Source organism: Euwallacea similis, chromosome 26, assembly GCF_039881205.1.
Source record: "Euwallacea similis isolate ESF13 chromosome 26, ESF131.1, whole genome shotgun sequence".
Taxonomy (NCBI): Eukaryota; Metazoa; Arthropoda; class Insecta; order Coleoptera; family Curculionidae; genus Euwallacea; species Euwallacea similis.
Window position 1 is genome coordinate 1,631,071 of NC_089634.1, and position 19,053 is coordinate 1,650,123.

The 19,053-nt window shown below is 38.2% G+C and overlaps 1 protein-coding gene across 9 annotated transcripts in view; it reads right to left on the bottom strand.

Annotated features, from left to right (window-relative positions):
* pum (pumilio) overlaps positions 1 to 19,053 on the bottom strand; it is a 61,391-nt gene that overhangs the window by 39,633 nt on the left and 2,705 nt on the right. For 2 of the 9 annotated variants that reach the window (XM_066402566.1, XM_066402561.1), the window contains exons 3-8: positions 18,656 to 19,006; positions 14,615 to 14,659; positions 12,196 to 12,310; positions 9,986 to 10,385; positions 7,674 to 7,947; positions 7,491 to 7,613 (exon numbers count right to left, since the gene is read on the bottom strand). In XM_066402566.1, the coding sequence (XP_066258663.1) occupies positions 7,491 to 7,613; positions 7,674 to 7,947; positions 9,986 to 10,385; positions 12,196 to 12,310; positions 14,615 to 14,659; positions 18,656 to 19,006 (1,308 nt within the window). Of the gene's footprint in view, positions 1 to 7,490; positions 7,614 to 7,673; positions 7,948 to 9,985; positions 10,386 to 12,195; positions 12,311 to 12,824; positions 13,077 to 14,614; positions 14,660 to 16,987; positions 17,218 to 18,655; positions 19,007 to 19,053 lie in introns of those variants that run through there. The other 7 variants (XM_066402565.1, XM_066402564.1, XM_066402563.1 and 4 more) reach the window with 7 other exon arrangements.

Consider the following 19,053-nt stretch of genomic DNA (forward strand, 5'->3'; position numbering starts at 1 on the left):
TGCAGGTCGCGTTTTGGGGAAGCGTTTGAACAGTCTTTTATAATGCACAATTTAGACACACTTTCCTCGAGGAAGTCAAAATTGACCCACAACGCCACTGGAGTCGAATTGGCAAAGAAACAACAAATCAAGAGTGAAGCAAGGAAAAGCCCCGTTCAAAAAACGTTGTTTGTTAGATTCGCGGTTTGAGACACTGTAATAAAAACGACAGTTTTGAAACTCCTGTTGATTTCACTCCGAATATGTAACGGTTGATTGTTTTTCGATTATTTTAACTCTTTGTTGTTACCGGCAATAGGTCAGGGAAAGTTAAAAATTGAACACTAAATTTATTATTAAAATAATAATTATAAGTAACTGCAACTGAGAATCGCTAACTACCAAAACAATGAAGCTAAATTTAAGACCTTCGACGAGAGAAGAACGATTTAATTTGCAGCGCACAAAATCACCTTTTCGTTCCAGAGTTAAAAAGACAAAAAAGGTGCAGAATCCCCGTTTAACAACCGATGTAGACTCGCTTCATTGCTCCTCGATTGCTTTCATAACTGTTCCGGCAGGCCGGTAATGAATTGCTCCCGATTATGACGTAATAACGTCTTACAACTTTAAAGTTGGATCTATTCGTTACACTCAAATTATGGATCGCCATAAATATTGCAAGAAGTTGTTTTGGCGAAATGATTTCATCATGTCAAAGCCGTAAATATCCATTTGATCTAGACGTCACGTGTCCACATTTAAGACAATGGATAAGTGGATGAGAGGGAGATTGGCAATAACGCTAATGAAGGCGTTGGAGATCGATTAGTAGGTAAATCATTCAGTACTGTCGTTAAATTAAATCAAAAGGGTGAAAAGGCGAAAAGTGATTTAATTTATCCAATAGAAGATAATACAAGGAATGTCATTTTTTCGTTATCATAATGAGAGACCGTTCTCGAATAGGGCGATATTTTTGACCCAAAACCAGATCATCATGTAAGGTCAGTTTCGTAAAATTTCTATAGTTTTACATCGACCCTCATCACCTGGTCGTTGGTCACAATATTCAAAGAATAATAAATATTGAAACATTTTTTTACGACAAAATCTCACAAAATATTGCTGGTACATGGATTAACAAATGTCTGTTATAGATGATAATATATTGAAAATGTCATTGAAATGCTGAAACAAAAGCTGAATAAAAAACCGTATCTATACGAAATGGATGCAAATTTGGAGCCGTGGAAATGTCAATTCAATTAATACAATCAGTAATTCAAAACGCGGAAAAACCGGAACCCCGTTAATGAAAAGCCAATATTACCTAGTTCGACGGGTAAACTGACAAAAAGTTACATTATGAGCCTGTCCTGCGAATATCAATTTTCGTACAAATAAAACCACCAGATTATAACATATTATACTGTGCCGAATAAATAATTGTACCTATTTATTTTCGACAGAGTTTCGAAGGGCCGCCAGCTGAACAAACATTGCCCGCTGTACGTATGTAGCCAAATGGAATCTGACGAATTTATCGCTCATTGAAAACATTTTCAAAATGACGAATGCAGACTGGCAACAAAACAGCAGAAACAAGTGTTAAAACTTACATTTCAACAAAACGGTCGGGGCAATTGTTTCAGTGATACTCACTTTACACTCGCCCAGAATAACCGCAAGTTTATTGCTCTTCGGTCCAACCAAAACATCCGGCGATCCAAGCAAAACTAATTTTTTGACATAATGGTGCACGGGGAAATAAAAGTTTAAATAACAACATTACTCTGTGAGAGCCTTTACGAGAGCAGGATTATCGGACTGAATCCCATTTTGAGCCTTTCGCTCGCCACTCTCATTAGACATGCATTACATTTCAGAGTTCATGTGGAATCGCAATTTCTCGATTTTTTTATTTGGTTCAGTAATTCCAAGCGTGGAAAACTCAAATAATGTAGGATTAAGTGAGAGTGAATCTTGACGAATTTAACGAGATTATTCAATTAGGTATTGTTGTTTTCGCAAAACGTCGTTATGAGAGCGTGTTAAAGCGTTTTCAAGCATGGCACTTAAGTGCACAGGAGTGCGTTTCTCCTTGAGCACGTTATTAAGTTAAAGCCTATGAACGATGGCGCACCTAACGAATAGACACGGAATTAATTTTGATTAAAATCTTGGTGAAACTTTGGTAGTTACACTCGTATTAATGTCGCTCATATGCTGCAACTGTGGAATAATTCAAAAAACATTATTTTGAAGGAGGATCGATTAAAATTTTTGACGTGTAATAACTTATTCCGTTCAGGTTTAAAGTCTCTTCTGGGTATTTATTTAAAATATGCAATGTTAGAAAAAGCAAAGAGAAATACATATTTCCTTATGATAACGAGGGTAACGTTTTAGGTCCAAAAATGAAAAAAAAAAACGCATTTTTAGTTGCGTCACTGTTGCAGCAAATTTTCCATTTTGTTCAAAGATTCCAGGTTCAGAGTTCATTTCAAACTTAGAGTGCATTTGCGACGTTCGCGTGCCTAAATAAACCATATGATTCGCTCAATTCACAGGGAAAAAAAGACCCTTTACTGCCGCACGCCATGCCTTGGTGGAGCAATAACATTTCGAAGAAGGGCGACAGCCGGCGGCGCCGCAGAGCCAACAAAAAATAACTCGATCCAGCTCTATATTTTATTTTATTGAAACGTTATGAGAATATGGGAAAATCTTTGGTAAAACCATCTGTTCTTTGCTTTAAAACCCAATGAAATCCTTAGTTAGGCACGTTGGGAATTTTCTTTGCCAATCTGACAAGAATTAAAACGATTGCCTCGACGATGAGAAACACAAAAAGCAGTTCACGGATTTAATAAAAAGAGTATTAAGCGGAAAACGTGAGAAAACAGCGGCAGCAGCCTTAACCATGACTCGGAAAGTGTATCGTGTGAAAACATCGAAACAATGGCCCAATTAGAAGGTCGAAGACCAGAAAGTATTGCAGAAAGTTTATAAGTGTGACCGCCCATTAATTCCCCAAACAACCCTAATTTAGCGCAGCAACACACCCTCAAAATGGCGACTATAAATACGAAAAGGTGGATGTTTTCCGACGTCAGGAAAGCCATTTATCAAAGGAAGGTGCGGCATCGCGGCCGGACAGGGCGACGTCCGGCAAAAAAGAAATTTGAATCCGACGCCCCCGTTGCCACTTGTACCCCCCACGGGAAGGGGTGTTCAAACATGGGATCGGCCAGAGACAATTTGGTTGTAATGCTGGCAAATAAAAATTTCACGTCATTGTTTAAACATGGATCTCAACCTTGAAAGTTCACGCGAGAAGACAATGGACTTAGAGGCACCGTTTCGGATTGTTAAAATCAGCCAAGAGGAACGCGTTAATACATCAGTTCAACAAACTTATGAGTAATAATGAGTAAACTTATTATAAAAGATAAATGCAGCTATCCCCGATCTAAAATTGATAAATGATCTTTCGAATCTCCTCGAGTTTGACCTGGACAAGGTGATGGTTCTGGAAACATAGCAAATAGAGGGAGCTCAATAAGGGCCTTATAAAGGCATTTTCTGCTTTATTATTGTGAGGCCAGGACTGACCCGGAAAAATGCTAAAAAGCCCTATTTCGCAAGTCACTACCGGACAATCTCAGTAAGCGACATTTTTCATAAGCCGAGAGGTCACATGACGTGCCTTGATACAATATACTCTTTTCGAAGTTCCATCTATCATGCTAATGACCATCTCACTTTTATTTTTCGATCAACGTTAGTAGCAAAAACTGTACTATTTTAGCTTAAGTTAGTGGAATTGGCATAATCGTAAAACTGAATATAATCCCGGATAGTATGAGGCACTCCCCACTTGTGTTAGGCACGTCAAGTCGCGCCCAGGGGCACGCGAACTAGCGTGTGACCCCCTGTAAGGGACCACGTAGTTCCCTCCACCCCGAAGTTTCAATTTCCGCTAATTAAAACTGTTGGTGTCACTTGGGAATCTGCTGTACATACACAAAACACCGACGAAACTTTATAGTTTCGGTTAAAGTTTCTTAAATTAGAAAGTAGTTTTTTGGGAAACACAAAACCTCTTTGACAGTTTTTACCGAAAATCTTAATAAAAATTATGTGTATTATTGAGTTGAACCAGAAACTCACCAGTCTTGAAAGTTTTAAGGAACTGCCTAGAAGACGACCTCTAAGGCTTAATTTGAATCATATGTATATGTGTATTAAAATCTATATTTTTAAACGAACATTTTAAGCCAAGCTTATAGTTCGTATCTAACTTAATAATTAGCATACTAATCCGAACAAAAAATATATGTTTTTGTGACACTTAAGAGCCTTCATACGTCAAACCCTTTTATCGGCTTAATAACTTAAGGGCACATTCATGATTATCGATCGTTCCCATTAAATGCGGTAATGGATACTACGAATTTAAAGGAAACTATCTTCTACTTACGATAAACTAATTAAAATTTAACAACTTGCAAGGAACAATATGTTTGTTCTAGTGAAATAGAGAGGGGCATTTTTCAAATTAAGAGTGTTTGTGTCGAACGCCGTAATACGAGGAAAATAGCATTTATTGAATAATTTCTATATGCACTTAAGGAACTTTTACGATTATCTCGAAATAAATATTAATTAGGAAAACGTTGGCCGAAAAAACTTTGAACAAATTGCATTGGGAAGGAGAAAATAATTATTCCTCTTTGAATCCACTTTGTACGTCCTCACAATAATATTTTTTCTATATTATGTATTTGTAGTTGGTCTTAACTGGCACCCAAAACAACTAAAGGTATTTTTAGAAAAAATTTTGCTAGTCATTAAATTGCCACAAAAGCAGGGTCAAGGAACCCATTTTTAATTTGCAGTAGGAAGGCTCGGAAAAGTATTCTCAAACAATTATTATAATAGGTTGTAACGTCGTTTTAATTTTAATTGAAAGAATTTCAGAAACCTGTATTGATGTGCCAGACAGTCTTCAACAGAGCCATTGTACTTATTTACATTCGGGAAAGAAATCCGAATCCTACCATTTCAAACGGTGATTTTTAAAAAAACCTAAAGTAAGCGTCCAAATATCAGAGACATGTCTGGGATCAATTCATCTCTTAGTCAGATGTTTGATGGTAAATACTAAATGGTAAAATTAATCAATGTCCTACGTTTACGATTCGCCAAATGCGGCGATGTTTTGTTGATAATCATTTACTGTTCAAGTCAATAAAATCTCTAAAAGCGGTTATATAGTAAGCAGAGTGGCAACAAAATTGCTTCACGGGATCGACATACGTTGCTGGATTTATGCTAACTTATGAATGTTCGAAAATAAAAACCTACATCGGATTAATTCCTATCAACTGATTTACAAACAATCGGATTAGCTGGCTATCGTCGGGAAGAAATCAGATGGGTTAAAAAACGACTGATAAGGATCAATCCATTCTAGATCACGATTTTCGAAAACAGCTTTTTAGAACAATTAACTTGGTAATTGTTTCTATATTTTTGCACTTGCACTCCTATATTGTGCGCTTGCAGAAGCCAAAATATTAATAAATAAGCAGTTGTGAAATTACCGTATTATCGGCAGTCACCGTTAATAACCGCAATTATTAAGGCATCACTGCTCCATGTTGATCCATACATTGCCGAGTATCGATGGATATTGCTGTGGATGTCAAAATTGCCAAATATTGCTTGTAAATCGATTTAAAAGGACTTTAAAAGGGCAATTAATATTCCTTGCAGCGCACTTCGAGGAATTTCCTTGGAATTACCTTCCCCATTTTCACGGTACAATCCTAAAACATTACCTACGCTATTAATTCGTTCTTATTGCCGATGTGAGGGCACGTATGCCAGAAATTCGCTGGCTTTTGTCTTTAGTTTTACCGCCGAAAAGGTCGCGTTTTCGCCTTTCGTGACCTGGGGCATACTCAGAGCAATTTTCACTTTATTTAATACGTACATTTTCGCTACATAAAAGAGTTTTACTTTAACAAATAACCGTTAACGTTGAAGCTTCTGTTCATTAGCTCTCAATAACTGAAAATATTCTTCACTCTAATTCCAGCTTTGGCTGATTGAACATCATCGCGGCCCAACAAGTGGTCGCCATGTTAGCGACAATAACACATGTTCGCACTACGATTTCCCATGAGAATCGTATTTCCAAAACATATACAGCAACTGTTTTTGTGTATATTAAAATCGATTTAATTAGAAATAGAAACTGATATAGTAACCGTGTCTAATTAACAACATTAAGTGGATATTATTAAACCTAAGCAAACGTCAATTGAGCAGGTCCAAAACCAAAACAAACACAAGTGAAAAACGGGTCTTGCAATAAACCCTGGAAAGGTCGAAGGGTTAAAGACGAGTGCTATTAGGGAAGGGGGTGGTATAAATAATAACCGTATTCTGGCATGAAGCCAAACATTTCGACGAAGTAGATAGAAAGAAAAGTTAGGGCGTGACTGCGGTATTCTAATTAATCAAGAGATTGATTCGCTTCAACCAAGTGAGTCGGCTTCGTGTAGGTCAAGACGGGAGAAATAAATAATAAATTCGTAATTTTTACTACCGGTAGGGGCGCTGCAAAATGTAAATAAATATACAGAGGACAACGAGTAACTCTGTTAAAATTATGCTAATTGATTGGTTTCGAATACGCTTTGTTTTATCTCACTTTTTTTTCATTCGAGGGCCAGTTGGTTTTTAAAATCAACTCGGCCTCCCACTAACCTCTTTAATTTTTCAGACACAATTCGACATCAGTTGTGTATCTGCATGAATGTAAGCCGACGGCAGCAGGGCAATGTTGATTTAGTAACAATAAATTATGTATTCATTATTTAAATCAATTGCATCGCAAAGCCCTTGATTTGTTATCGGTATTAGCAGGGTTATCGCAATTGACTATGACGCAAACGTATTTACTCTTTGCAAACAGGTATAAAACAACTATACACGCATTATCATTAAGTATGGGGGTTACCTATTATGCTGGAGGGAGAACATAAGCATACGTCACGTTCCGGCATAAGGATAGAAAGGAGACCATTTTTGACTGTTTTTGTTTACATTTTTTTTTTTACCATAAGATCAGTTATTTACACAAGGGAGAAAAGTACTACTTTTACTTCCGCGAATAATTGTAGGCCAAACGAGAAGCGAGCGGTATCAACATTCGAGGGAAGATCGCCATTTTTGATATTGTAAACAAAAATCCCGACATCGTTCTACTCTTATTAAGCTCAGATTATACCTTCACATAAACTTTCAAAGCAACAAAAAAACTTATAAAGTAACGAAGAGGTTTTGAAGAAAACTAAATGGTTCCTTGTGTCATGACGACAGCTTTGTCTCTTCCAATTAGGCAACCTTCTATTTAACCATTTTGAACAACATGCACATTGCATTACGTAGTCTCGCAACTTAAATTTTAAAGAAAGTTACAAGCTAGCACTTACCTGAACGTCAAAATTATGTTGCTGTTGTTGCTGCTGTTGCAAAACCGCATTGTCAACTTGGTGTTGCTGTTGTGCCGCCGCATACTGTTGGTGCTGTGACTGGTCGTACGCCTGTCCAGCGGCCTAAAGTAACGATTGTAAGCTAGTCAAATTTTAAAAAAGTACATAATTATAGCAACAAACCTGCTGAGAATCAGCAAAGTGCTCTGCAAATTGCTGGTTCACACTCTCTGCCAGAGTAACTCCCAAGTGAGGGCCAAGAGCATGGTGTTGAGGTAGATGGTGATGCAATTGGTGAGGATGAAGAGGACCACCCGGCCCGTCAACAGGCGGAGGTTGTTTAAGAACCAAGCCCATAGTTGCTGGATCCAGTCCGCCAATGCCTCCCACAGTGACCAATCCATTTTTGTTGAGGTCTTCTTCGGACGGAGAGGGTTGGCGACTGCCGGGTGTACGGCTGTAACGAAAAAAATAAACTCCATTAATTTAAAATGAAAATGTCTTTGACGCTATAATCAAAATAAAACTTTAAAAAGGGATAAAAAAAACTTTTAGATTCAACTCCTAGGGAAGGTAAAATATGCTTTGAAAAGGTAACAAACAAACGTATTTTCCTAACATTTTGGCAAATGCGCCCTTTCTTCCAATATTTTGTTAACGGTTAATCGGTAAAAACGAAAATTTAATTTTCTTGATGCGTCATAAAAAAATTGTAACGATAATACTGGAACCTAATGATAGCCTGAGGTATCACCCTTGAAACCGATTTTCGGCATCAGTATTACTAATTACTAAATACTAAAATATTTAACAAATATAATTAAAAAAACACTCCATCCAAGTATACCTTACAAACCAGAAATTTAAAAAAATACAAAAATGCACCTAACATTAAATAGTAAGCATTACACGAGTCAGTAGTAATACGAATAATTATGTTTTTATTGATTATCATGCAGGAAAATTAAACTTTTAACTATTCCTGTTTGTATTTGTTAGCTAAATATACTGCCAGCAGATGCATATCGGGCGACCCTTTTCTACCTAAAAATACTAAACGAAACACCCCAAAACTCCACAACTGACAACAAATATTTAATATCGGTCGAAAACCAGAGGTTTCCCCAACAATTTTTTAAAATTTCCTTCAATTTAAATATTAGCACGATCATTCTAGAGCTGGAGCCGACATCGTTATCTGTATAAATTTGATAAGAGCACATAAATTTTTTCCACCTGAAAACATGATTTTTCGATGGCTTAAATAAGTGATTATTTCAACAGAAATACAAGATAATAAGCTAACTCAAATTAATCATTTTCATGCTGTATTTTACATTAAACTTGCCGTGTAAATGTAAATAAACAGAAAAGAAAAAGAAAGATGCTATGAATATATAAACTCTCCAACTTAATAAAATCAGAAATTTACCCCTATCCATGGCACGTAGCACCATCTACATTTCTACTGTCGAAAACATTAAATAAGCGAACACAAGCAGCGAGCGTACTATCGATCGAAAGCTTCTTCTCACTACTAGCCATAGATGGCGACGCGAGTATTAACTTCTGAACGAAAACGCACGTGCTACGTAAGGAGAACGGTGGGAGGTGGTTGTCATAGAAACGAGAAAAATTGCAAACTCACGCAGCACCGACGTTATCAGTTATAACATTTCGAAAACGATTTACCAATTCCCAATAATCAAATTGTGCAAAAAAAAAGATTACACAGAAGTGCCTTTGCCTAAAGAGAGCTGATTTAAAGAAAACTTCAAATGGGCGTTGAAATATTAGAGACGTGTCTGGGATAAATTTGTCTGTTAACTGTTCCAGTCAGATGTTTAATTGTAAACAGTAATTGGCTTAATCGCCCTACGTTTACGGTTCAATGCTTACTGCGAGGCTTTCTTAATGATAACACATGACCATTTACAATGTAAAAAACTTAAAAATCAATAGAAACAAATAAACAGAAAGGTGAAAATTCAAAAAGCAAATACGGCGTCAACGTTGGGTATGTTGAACTTTCGTGCAAAAACGACGTTCCAGCTGACGCGATTTTTACTAAAGAGCATTTGGGATTTATGCTGATCCGAAGAAAAGAAAATCTAACACCAAGGCAAGGATATCGTCAAACGAAATGCGGCAACACCGCTTTATAGGCTCACACACGTGTCATTGACTCGAGCCAAGGTAGACGGGAGACCTTGAACCAAGTGGAGCCAGCCGGTGGATCTGCGGAAATCGACACAGGGCCGCATCAAGTTATCTCGATTTTTAATTTAAAAAAGGCATCCTATATCTATTTTTTTTTCAAAAAAATCTCATTTTTTTTCGAATGAAGTATAAATGAATACTTTCACTACTTTCGATCCTAACAAAGGTTTATGAACATCCGTTTAAAACAATCTGCATCTGCACCAATGGTTTAAAAACGAGAAGTCATATTATTTTGTACACTCCAAGAATTTCCAATAAAAGAATGCACTTACTTAAATCCTTTGTCATCATCTCCGTTTACTTGTTGTTGCACTACTTGACCGTTAACACCTTGCTCATCCTTGGGACTTTGCTGGGGCCCCTTGTCCTTGGGATGGTCTTTATCATCAAGGTGGAGGACTCGCATTCGCTGCTCCAATCCCCCGGGTACCGTTTGTCCACTCTTGTCACCCGTGGGAGAAGTTCCCAGCACATATTCCACCTGGTTCGACCAAAACCTTTGTAATTTCGGGACGGTATTTGTGTTCGATGAGTTAAATACCATCTTGACACCGAGTCCTCCAGGTCCGTCGGAACCCCTAGGGGACAAAATACCCCCGGGATCCCCACCCGCCCCCGGAAATACACCTCGACGACCTCCCATTGCCAGAGGCGTTGTCACTGCATGATCCCCTAAAAAATATTATATGTAAGATAATGATTTCAATTATAGTGACGAAATGTTTGAAGGTGAATGCCATCCATTAACAATCTAGTAAGTTATAAAAAAAGTGGAATTATCCAATTTCACAAAAATGGCTAGTTTCGAAAGATAATAACGAAGTTAACCGCAGAAAGGAAGTACGTTACTAATTCACTGAAACCATTATCATTGTTGCGGGACTGTCGTAAGATTTCTGTAGTTTTATATAATCTTTTTAGGAAATTGCACTTTAAAATTGCAAGAAGAGCACATGGGACTTCCTGGAGATTTTCGACATTGGGGCCGGACACATAGGGTCAGAAAACTCAACACAAGAAAAATTCAAGAAAAATATTGCATTTACGTAATGAATCAACTTTTGACACAACATATTGAATAATGTGGACTAACAATGCAACAAATTCACCGGGCAAAATTTTACTTCTGGGTTTCGAAACGCTGTTAATTTAACGCCGCCTTCTGTTCTTTACACTCCTATACAGCTTTCTCGGCAAAGCACGTTACCTATATGAACAAAGACGTCATTTTTGCTTTCAACCCACGCAATACTATTTATTATTTATCTTCGTACACCATTTAACTGCGACAGCTAAAAAATTATCCCCGATTCTTTTCAGGCAAAGATTTTCTGGACAACCTCCAAAGACTCCTAATGAAAACGCCCTTGGCTAGCTGCCTTTTTCTCGTCCCCTAATCGTTAACCATCAGTAATCAACCGCTGTTAATCAATCAAAGCGAAAATCCTTTAGGTTTAACAGCCTTCCAAATCACGATAAGAATAAGATTTCCCAGTGCGGAAGTATTTGCAAGGCATAGGTTTATAATAATATAGAAACAAATAAAATGCGCACGAAAGCAAACTATGATTTAGAATTCATGTGAAGTATTCACAAAATAATAGGAAAGAGGCAAAACAAAATAGCACTGCACGCAGCAGACGAGGGTCGCCTGGGAAACGGGCGTCCCGGCGCTACGCGTCGTCCGGACGACGATGCCGACGCCCGGCACGCCCCATATCGAAGTTGCGTCGGGAAACCGAGCGCCAAACTAAAGGGCATTCACAGTCGATGGCGCAAAAAAGACCTTTAATTTTTGGTTTGTGACAAATTATTTGTTCAAGGCATATACATAGGCAGGAAAAATAAATTATTAATTTTAATAGTGTCAAGTATAATTTATCGAGAAACTGCGAATTTAAATATGTATCTAAGCACGACACTCTGTGATCTGATTAGCTAAAGTCCTAAATCACTCTGGAGATAGTAAGGTCAGGGTTGTCGACACTTTCTCCTCCGGCACCAATTTAATAATATATTCATATATTTTACTAAAATTCTAGAATATTTTCTATGCGATTGATAATCTTCCCATTATGCCCCTTGAACAAATCAGATTTCTTTGACGACTTGAAGCATTAGCAGAACCTGACTCAACATCTTACCCCACAAAAAACATCATCATCCCCAAGCTGGCCCCAAATCAATTTCACGTTCCACCTGGCCGAAAATTGAATCGTCGCCCCTTGGCACACGAAAAACTCAATTTACGTCGATGGGACAACTTTTTGGGGCCCCGGCGGGAGAGAAACGTCTTGCCGTAGGTCGTTGCTGCAGTCGCGAAGTCGTAGAATTTATTCCTGCTGCGGTTCGGGCTACGTTGCCGATTCATTTCAAGCGTTTCACGGTTATTTTCGATTGCCGGGATTTGATATAAATATAATAGCGCAGGGACAGTAATGAGTTTATCAAGTACATACTGCATCCCTCAAATGACACTTACCAGGGGCAGCCCAAGTGGGGTCCCGCCATACTCCGTCGTGATTGAGATGATTCAAAGCCAGGGATTTGCCGTCTTTCGTTTCCAATCCCCACAGTTTCTTCGCTGATGGGGCAATCTAAAATATAAACATATAAATTGGTAGGAATATCTGGAAAATTTCCTGTACATATTATATCACATATATAGAAATCGTACATAAAAGCCTCGATTTCTTGAAATTTTTTAAACGAGACTGCTACAATAATAGATAAAGGATGAGTTTTTAAACATCTTGATTCTATTCTTCTCCCTACCTAAAGAGTTTATAATGAATCAGTTGCGGATCATGCAAATAAAAACAACAAAATTCCTCTCGGTTATTTTTATTTCAACTTCATTAATCGCATGCAAAAGTTCTTTGGTATGTTTTGATGCTCCTCACACAATAAACTCCTGCACGTGATTTCAGAGTTAGAATTCCACTTAAATAACTTTTGCCGCGCCTCGCTCGATTATTCATCCCGGAGTTTCCGAAAGTTTTCGCATTAAAATTTTCGAGCAAACTGAATGACGATGAGCGAAAGTTCCAACTTTATTTACTTCTCATTCCAAAACAAATTATGCATTTTGTACACACAGCCAATACTAACCATCTCCGACATTGGGTTCTCAATAATCGCCTCATTTATTCCACTTAAGAGAGACAAAATGGCCACCCGAGTTAATTACACATCCGGAGAAATATATGTACACAATATATGCACAGTCCTAGCAGTGTCTAATTCTATACAGACACAAAAATGATTTTTTTACACTATTTACAGAAACCAAAATAATAAAGTACCGGACACGCGACCGAAGAACTCCGATAGATTGACTGAATAAGTGAATAAAATTGTAAAGAAGACCGGTTTTCCATGAGCCACCCGAAAGAAAACAAAAGTTCCAAGGGTTTCAGGTCTGTAAGGCCAGCTGGCTCGCTGCAAACACGACGTTGCCGGCTTCAGTTGTACCACAAAAACTATACCATTGGGTTTGTGCTTTTGGGAGTTTACGCTCCACCTGGCAACACCCCATCCCTGTCAAACCAAACAAAACAAATTTGAAAACAGTGAACAGGTATAAGATGTCTATCAGGACCGTATTAAGTACGGAAGAGCTGCACATTATTAAAATTCGTTAGGAGTAAGGCCTCGTTCCCATTTATTTGTTGATGACGTATCTTATCAGCTTTGAAGGCACGTTCAGATGTTAACCTTCGATCGTTGTTTCAGTCAGTTGTTCGGCTTCGCTCTTTGTCTGGACGTTGTGATTTAATTTGCAAAATTCCAGCACTAGCGGCCTTTCAAGAATGGTAAACTTAGTTGCATCTCAGCGCTTTGGTTGCAGGGACTCCTTATTTATAGCTTTAATGGTTTAATAAAATTCTTGTTCTTCAAAGAAAAGCTCAAGAGGATAATTGTTTTAAAGAAAAGCTCGAGGGGATAATCATTTCAAGGAAATGATAAGCAACTTTCAAGGAATGGCTAGTGGATTAACCAACAGGAAACTTCTGACTAGCTATCACATATTAAATAAACGGGTTACTGATAATTTTGCATTGCTTAGCGATCATAAGATTGTGTATTTTTACTTCTACATCCCTTGTATGTCGATCGATCGAATAGGTGTATGAAGAAATATTACATCAGTGAATCTTCTATAGATGTTTTTAGAGATTTCCTTCAGGATTTATTCATGACATCAGATCACGAAAACCTTCATTTGAGTGTCATAATTTCAAATGAGTCCATGATGTGAATATCTATCGACACAAGGATAATCGCCAAAACTGTCACATTTCTCTTGACCTACATAACCAGAAATCGGTTTTGATTATCCGTTAGCGACCTATTTAGGAGTAATGTCAGGACGATACGCCCACTTTCCCATTTAGACGCCGGGCAATTGATACGACCTCGTCGCGTCGATGACAATTGAATTCGCAGTGCTCCCATGTTTTCGTGCTGTCCGACCTTCACCCAAGTGCGGTATTTTAGTCTGGCCATTTGACAGACCACATCTTTTAAAAGGGGGTATCGAAGCATTGGAGGTTAAACACCTCGCCGCGTGAGGGAAATCGATTTCGGAGGGTAAAGACGACGCCCTCCTGACAGCGCGCAGAGTCCCAAATTGACAAACTAATATGCCCTCAAAGTAGAAAGTGGGCCGATAAAATGCGGTTCAGTGCACCCCTTTACTATGCCTCGCCTTAAGCATTAATTCCTCACGAAATTCGCCATCCGTTCCCTAGGAAAAACAGCGGTAAATAAATGGCGCAAACCCGGAAGTCGCTGAATGCACACTATGCATACGACTTTATTCTGGCGCTCGTCCAAATATGGACAAAAACGGACACTTTGACAAATAGTTAAGTAAATAAAAATTTTAAAAATCTTACCATGCTTGCCGCCTCATATGACCTGGGCACGGTATGACTAACCTGGAAAGAAGAAAATACATTAATCCTTCAAAAACCAAAACAAACGGGTGTGGGTCGCACGGCGGAGAATTGGCAAAAACACTAGTGGTCAGGTATGGGCCGCGAACCGGCCAACAGAAGAGGTCGGCCATGAGCCGGCCGCCGCTAGCGATGGCGCTGCTGGTTTAGTGAACCCGACGACGTCGACGGCTGGTTCAAGGTCCCCTAACTGCTGATGGGGAATATCAGACAAGGAGGGCTCCTGCAAATACTAATCCGCGGATTCGGTTTTGTTTAGAAGGCTCTCTCTGTTTTGAGTTCCTTGACACTGATGTGCAGGTCTTTAAATAAAACCATGGAGAAGATTTCTTCAATTTTTGATAATGATCTCGAATCTAAATTGCCTGAATCTCTGTTTGCCTAATAGATACCATTAATTACTTTTAGCTAAAATCTGTGATCATAGTGGACCCTAATTGCGTTAGGTTGCATCAGCGCGAAAAATTTCAACCAACTTGGCGCTGGACGTATTTTCAAAAAACATTGTTTTAAACAAAAACAAATCCTTTGTAAATTAGATCACAATATAAAATAAAATAATATACGATATGCGTCCGTTAAGAATTGCTACATTACTCCTTGGCATTTTCCAGACTCGGCTCCTATCACCATTTCGTGCGTAACAAAAGTCATAGTGTAACAACTCACCTACTTGATCTATGGTGTATATAATTATTACAGACTCCAGAACTGCTATTGACAAACTTAACAAAAAAGGTCTAAACGCCAATAATTAATACTACGGAATTCTAAGAACGAAACAACTTTTGATCGATACGAACAGACATTCCAAGACTAGTAATAGAGAGCAATAAAAAGTAAGATAACAGGCAAAGTTTGGGCGGCTCTACAAATTGTTTTATTTATGAAAACTTAGAGATAATCTAAAATGCTTTTGTTTTCTGTTTGTTCCGTTTTTATTAAATCAGGGATTGGGATGAAACACATACTTGTCACAATACGCTACATTCACCTGATAATTTATTATTCAGAATAATTCTCAGATCCATTCATCACCCAATTTCCATAATTTACATAGAATTTCTTCCAAAGTACTTGTGCCCATTCTGTCCCATGTTCATTTTTATTGTTTCTACTTGCTAAAAACCAGAATTTTAAATTTTTAGAAAATCAAATTACGAGCTGCTTGTCAAGTCAAATTTTGAGGCCAAAAGCAGTTAGTGAATTCAAGCTCCAAATCCTGCGGTGCTGAAGAACTGCAAAATACCTGAATGCTACTATTGACAACTAAATATTAAGGGAAACTTTGGAGGCTTATAATCGCAAGATTTCAAGAAATATATTTTTCTTTTATTTCCATATTTCTCCGTCAAATTCCTATCTTACGCAGGTACTAAGCATCGACCCATTGCAAAGAACAATTAAGCAATAAAAAAATGAAAATTCGCGCAAGAAACGTTATTTAATTTAAACGAAAAACCCCAATATTCAACCGAGCGTTTACTAACCAGAGCACATTACAATTTATTGAAAAAAAAAATATCGCCTGACTGGTTTCGTGCTTTACGAATTATTCAAATTCCGTCATCTTCGGCCACTTAAATTGGATGAAGCTTTTATGAAAGAACTCTTCAAACCCTTTCGTGTTAAACTTATTCGTTTGCATAGATTAATAAAATTTTTATGAGCCACTGGGTTTTCCCGGAAAACGAACGGTTGATGTTTCTAATGTAGTTTCGCAGAAAACGATAATGCCGGTCCAACATTTGACTAGAGCAAACACAAAGAAACAGTGAGACGACCGAAGCTTAACAGTAACAAATTAATCTAAGAACCTCGTCAATCAAGATAAAGAGGTGTTTTTCAAGACCGCAGTTCCACAATAAACAAAACCACGCCCTCTAAATTAATTAATTACTCCTTCATAGTGCGCTTCATTCATGATGACATGATAATCCCACTTTTTGTCGCAAAATGGGAGATGTTGACAGATTATCCTTTTCACGGAGATTAGCTCTTTCCAAACTGCCGCAGTGTATACTGGTCTAAGACAATATGGTTATGATATTTATAGTGGCGAAGCGGCGGAGGAGAGGGGGAAAGAAAAGATATCGTGACATTGACAGCTGCACAATGGTGGCTTCAAGAACAAAGACGGTTTGACCCAAGCTGATATAAATAAACACACCAACTTGCCTTATCAAATTAAGCGTTATCTTGAAGTTATAGACAAACAGATGTTCTTAATATAAACAATGTGCTTGGCCTGCCTCAACCTGGGAGGTGGCACTGGAACCCATATGAGACTTGCTACAATAAAGAGGTCCTTACATAGTCGTTGACCATATCGGGACCCATGTCGATCATACTTCGCTGAGAATATCCAATCAACTTCTAGAGGGAAGCCTCGCCCAGAAAACCATTGATGATTACACCATAAACCCGGCTTGTCCTCACACTCTGTAGGGTTTTAGTGCTTCACTTATTTCAAGTTTTATCATCGGGTTTGTTCGACGAAAAGTCACGCAAAACACGATGTTCGAGCGCGGACTAAACGAAACGTGAACAGGGCTTAACGCGACAAAGAGGCGGAGACGATTGGTCGCGCGCAACGACACGGTTGCCAAAAGCTTCCAAATATCCTTGACAAACCTAATATATCACTCACCATCTATAAGACATGACAACTACAATACGCAACATCATGACGCTGAGAAAGAATTAATTAGACATAGAAGTGGCAATTAAACGCGCTGCTGACTTGTTTTGAAGTTGCACTTCTTCAGTGTAAACAAGAACGAATGGCAACGGTGCAGGCCCGCAACATTGGGCGACGTCCACACGACCGATAGACCGGTAAGTTGGAGAAGAGGTGAGGTGAGGGGGAGGACAATGCGGTGCGGGTGTCGCCCTCGGAATGGTAAAAAGCTGCGTTGCCAATTTGATGAATTTTTCTTCGCCTTGAAAACTGATAAACTAATCAAAAACATAACTATAGAAATGAGATTATTTTCGTTAGGTAATTTTCGCCATAGGGAAATATCCGGAGAAAGTCCAAAGTCAAGCTTCATAGATACAAAATAAAATCTATAGTAATATGAAAAATCACTTTTCCCTTAAAAACCATCATACTTAATTATTGACATCAGGTATACGCTATTCCGACTTATTAAAAATCAGGTGGTGCCATGGACATCAATTATTTGTTGCCCCGTATAGATCACGGACAGTAACAAAAGCCAATTTTGACATCTGAATAGTATTAGCAACCTGACTAATATTAAGTTTTTGCAATGCCTACTAAAATTTGAGATTTGACATAATTCTAACATTACGAGTCAAATTCGACTGCAGTTACTGTTTGTTACTTATATAGAGGTAAAACAATGAGTTTCTATGGCATTTCCGAACTTTTAATAAGTTGGAACTTCGAAATAAAATATAGATATTCGAAGTAGACATTAAAATTGCACATGCATCATATTGTATGCCAATCGCCTATTTGATATGCCCGACTGAAGACTATTAAAACTTTAAACGATAACACATAATTATTCACTAACGTCCGCAGAAACTTTCTGAGGAAAACCCACCATTTAACATTGCATGTAGAATATAAACAGGTGTTTCCAAATCATTTTCAATCGATCTCGTCCTTACCTTAAAACTGAGCTTAATATTTGATCAACTGTATGCATAATTTACGACATGCGAACTAGGTTAACAACATACGACCCCTCTCTCTCAAGAAAAAAAACTGTCTTTATGACTTTTAACCTTTCCAAAGGGTTTTCCATACACTTACTTAAGCCTTATCTCCTCAAAAACATCAACTTTTATTTACTTCCATTATTTGTCTGCATGCAGATCACATCGTTTTAAAAGTAACTATGAATGCATATGCAAATCGTGACCAGGTTAAAAATCAATAGGTCAACGTAAAGATTATTTGCTTGAACATAGAACAATTATCAATCGGTTAAAAAATACACAACTCACCTGCTGTTGTTGTTGCTGCTGCTGCTGTTGTTGCACTTGTCTTAAACTCTGTTGCTGAGCTGCTTGCAGAGCCAATGTTTGCTGTTGCACATAGTGATGGTGCAATGAAAGACTGCCAGGACCCAACTGGGGGCTTCCCGGCATGTATATTAGCTGCTCTGGGGCCAATTGTGGCATATGAGGTTTGTTATGTCCTCCTAAGTCGTATAAAGATGAAGGTAAAGCTGCTCCGTAAGGTGTCGCGCCAGTGGGAATGCCTGATACAGGAGGCGTGGGAACTTTGGGCATCTGAATTGAGGGTGAGGCCGATGCTCCATGATTGGCCGAGGGATATTTCCATTTGTCTTGGTTCTATTTACAATATTTTAATCATTCATGTAAATGATGAAGGGACAAAT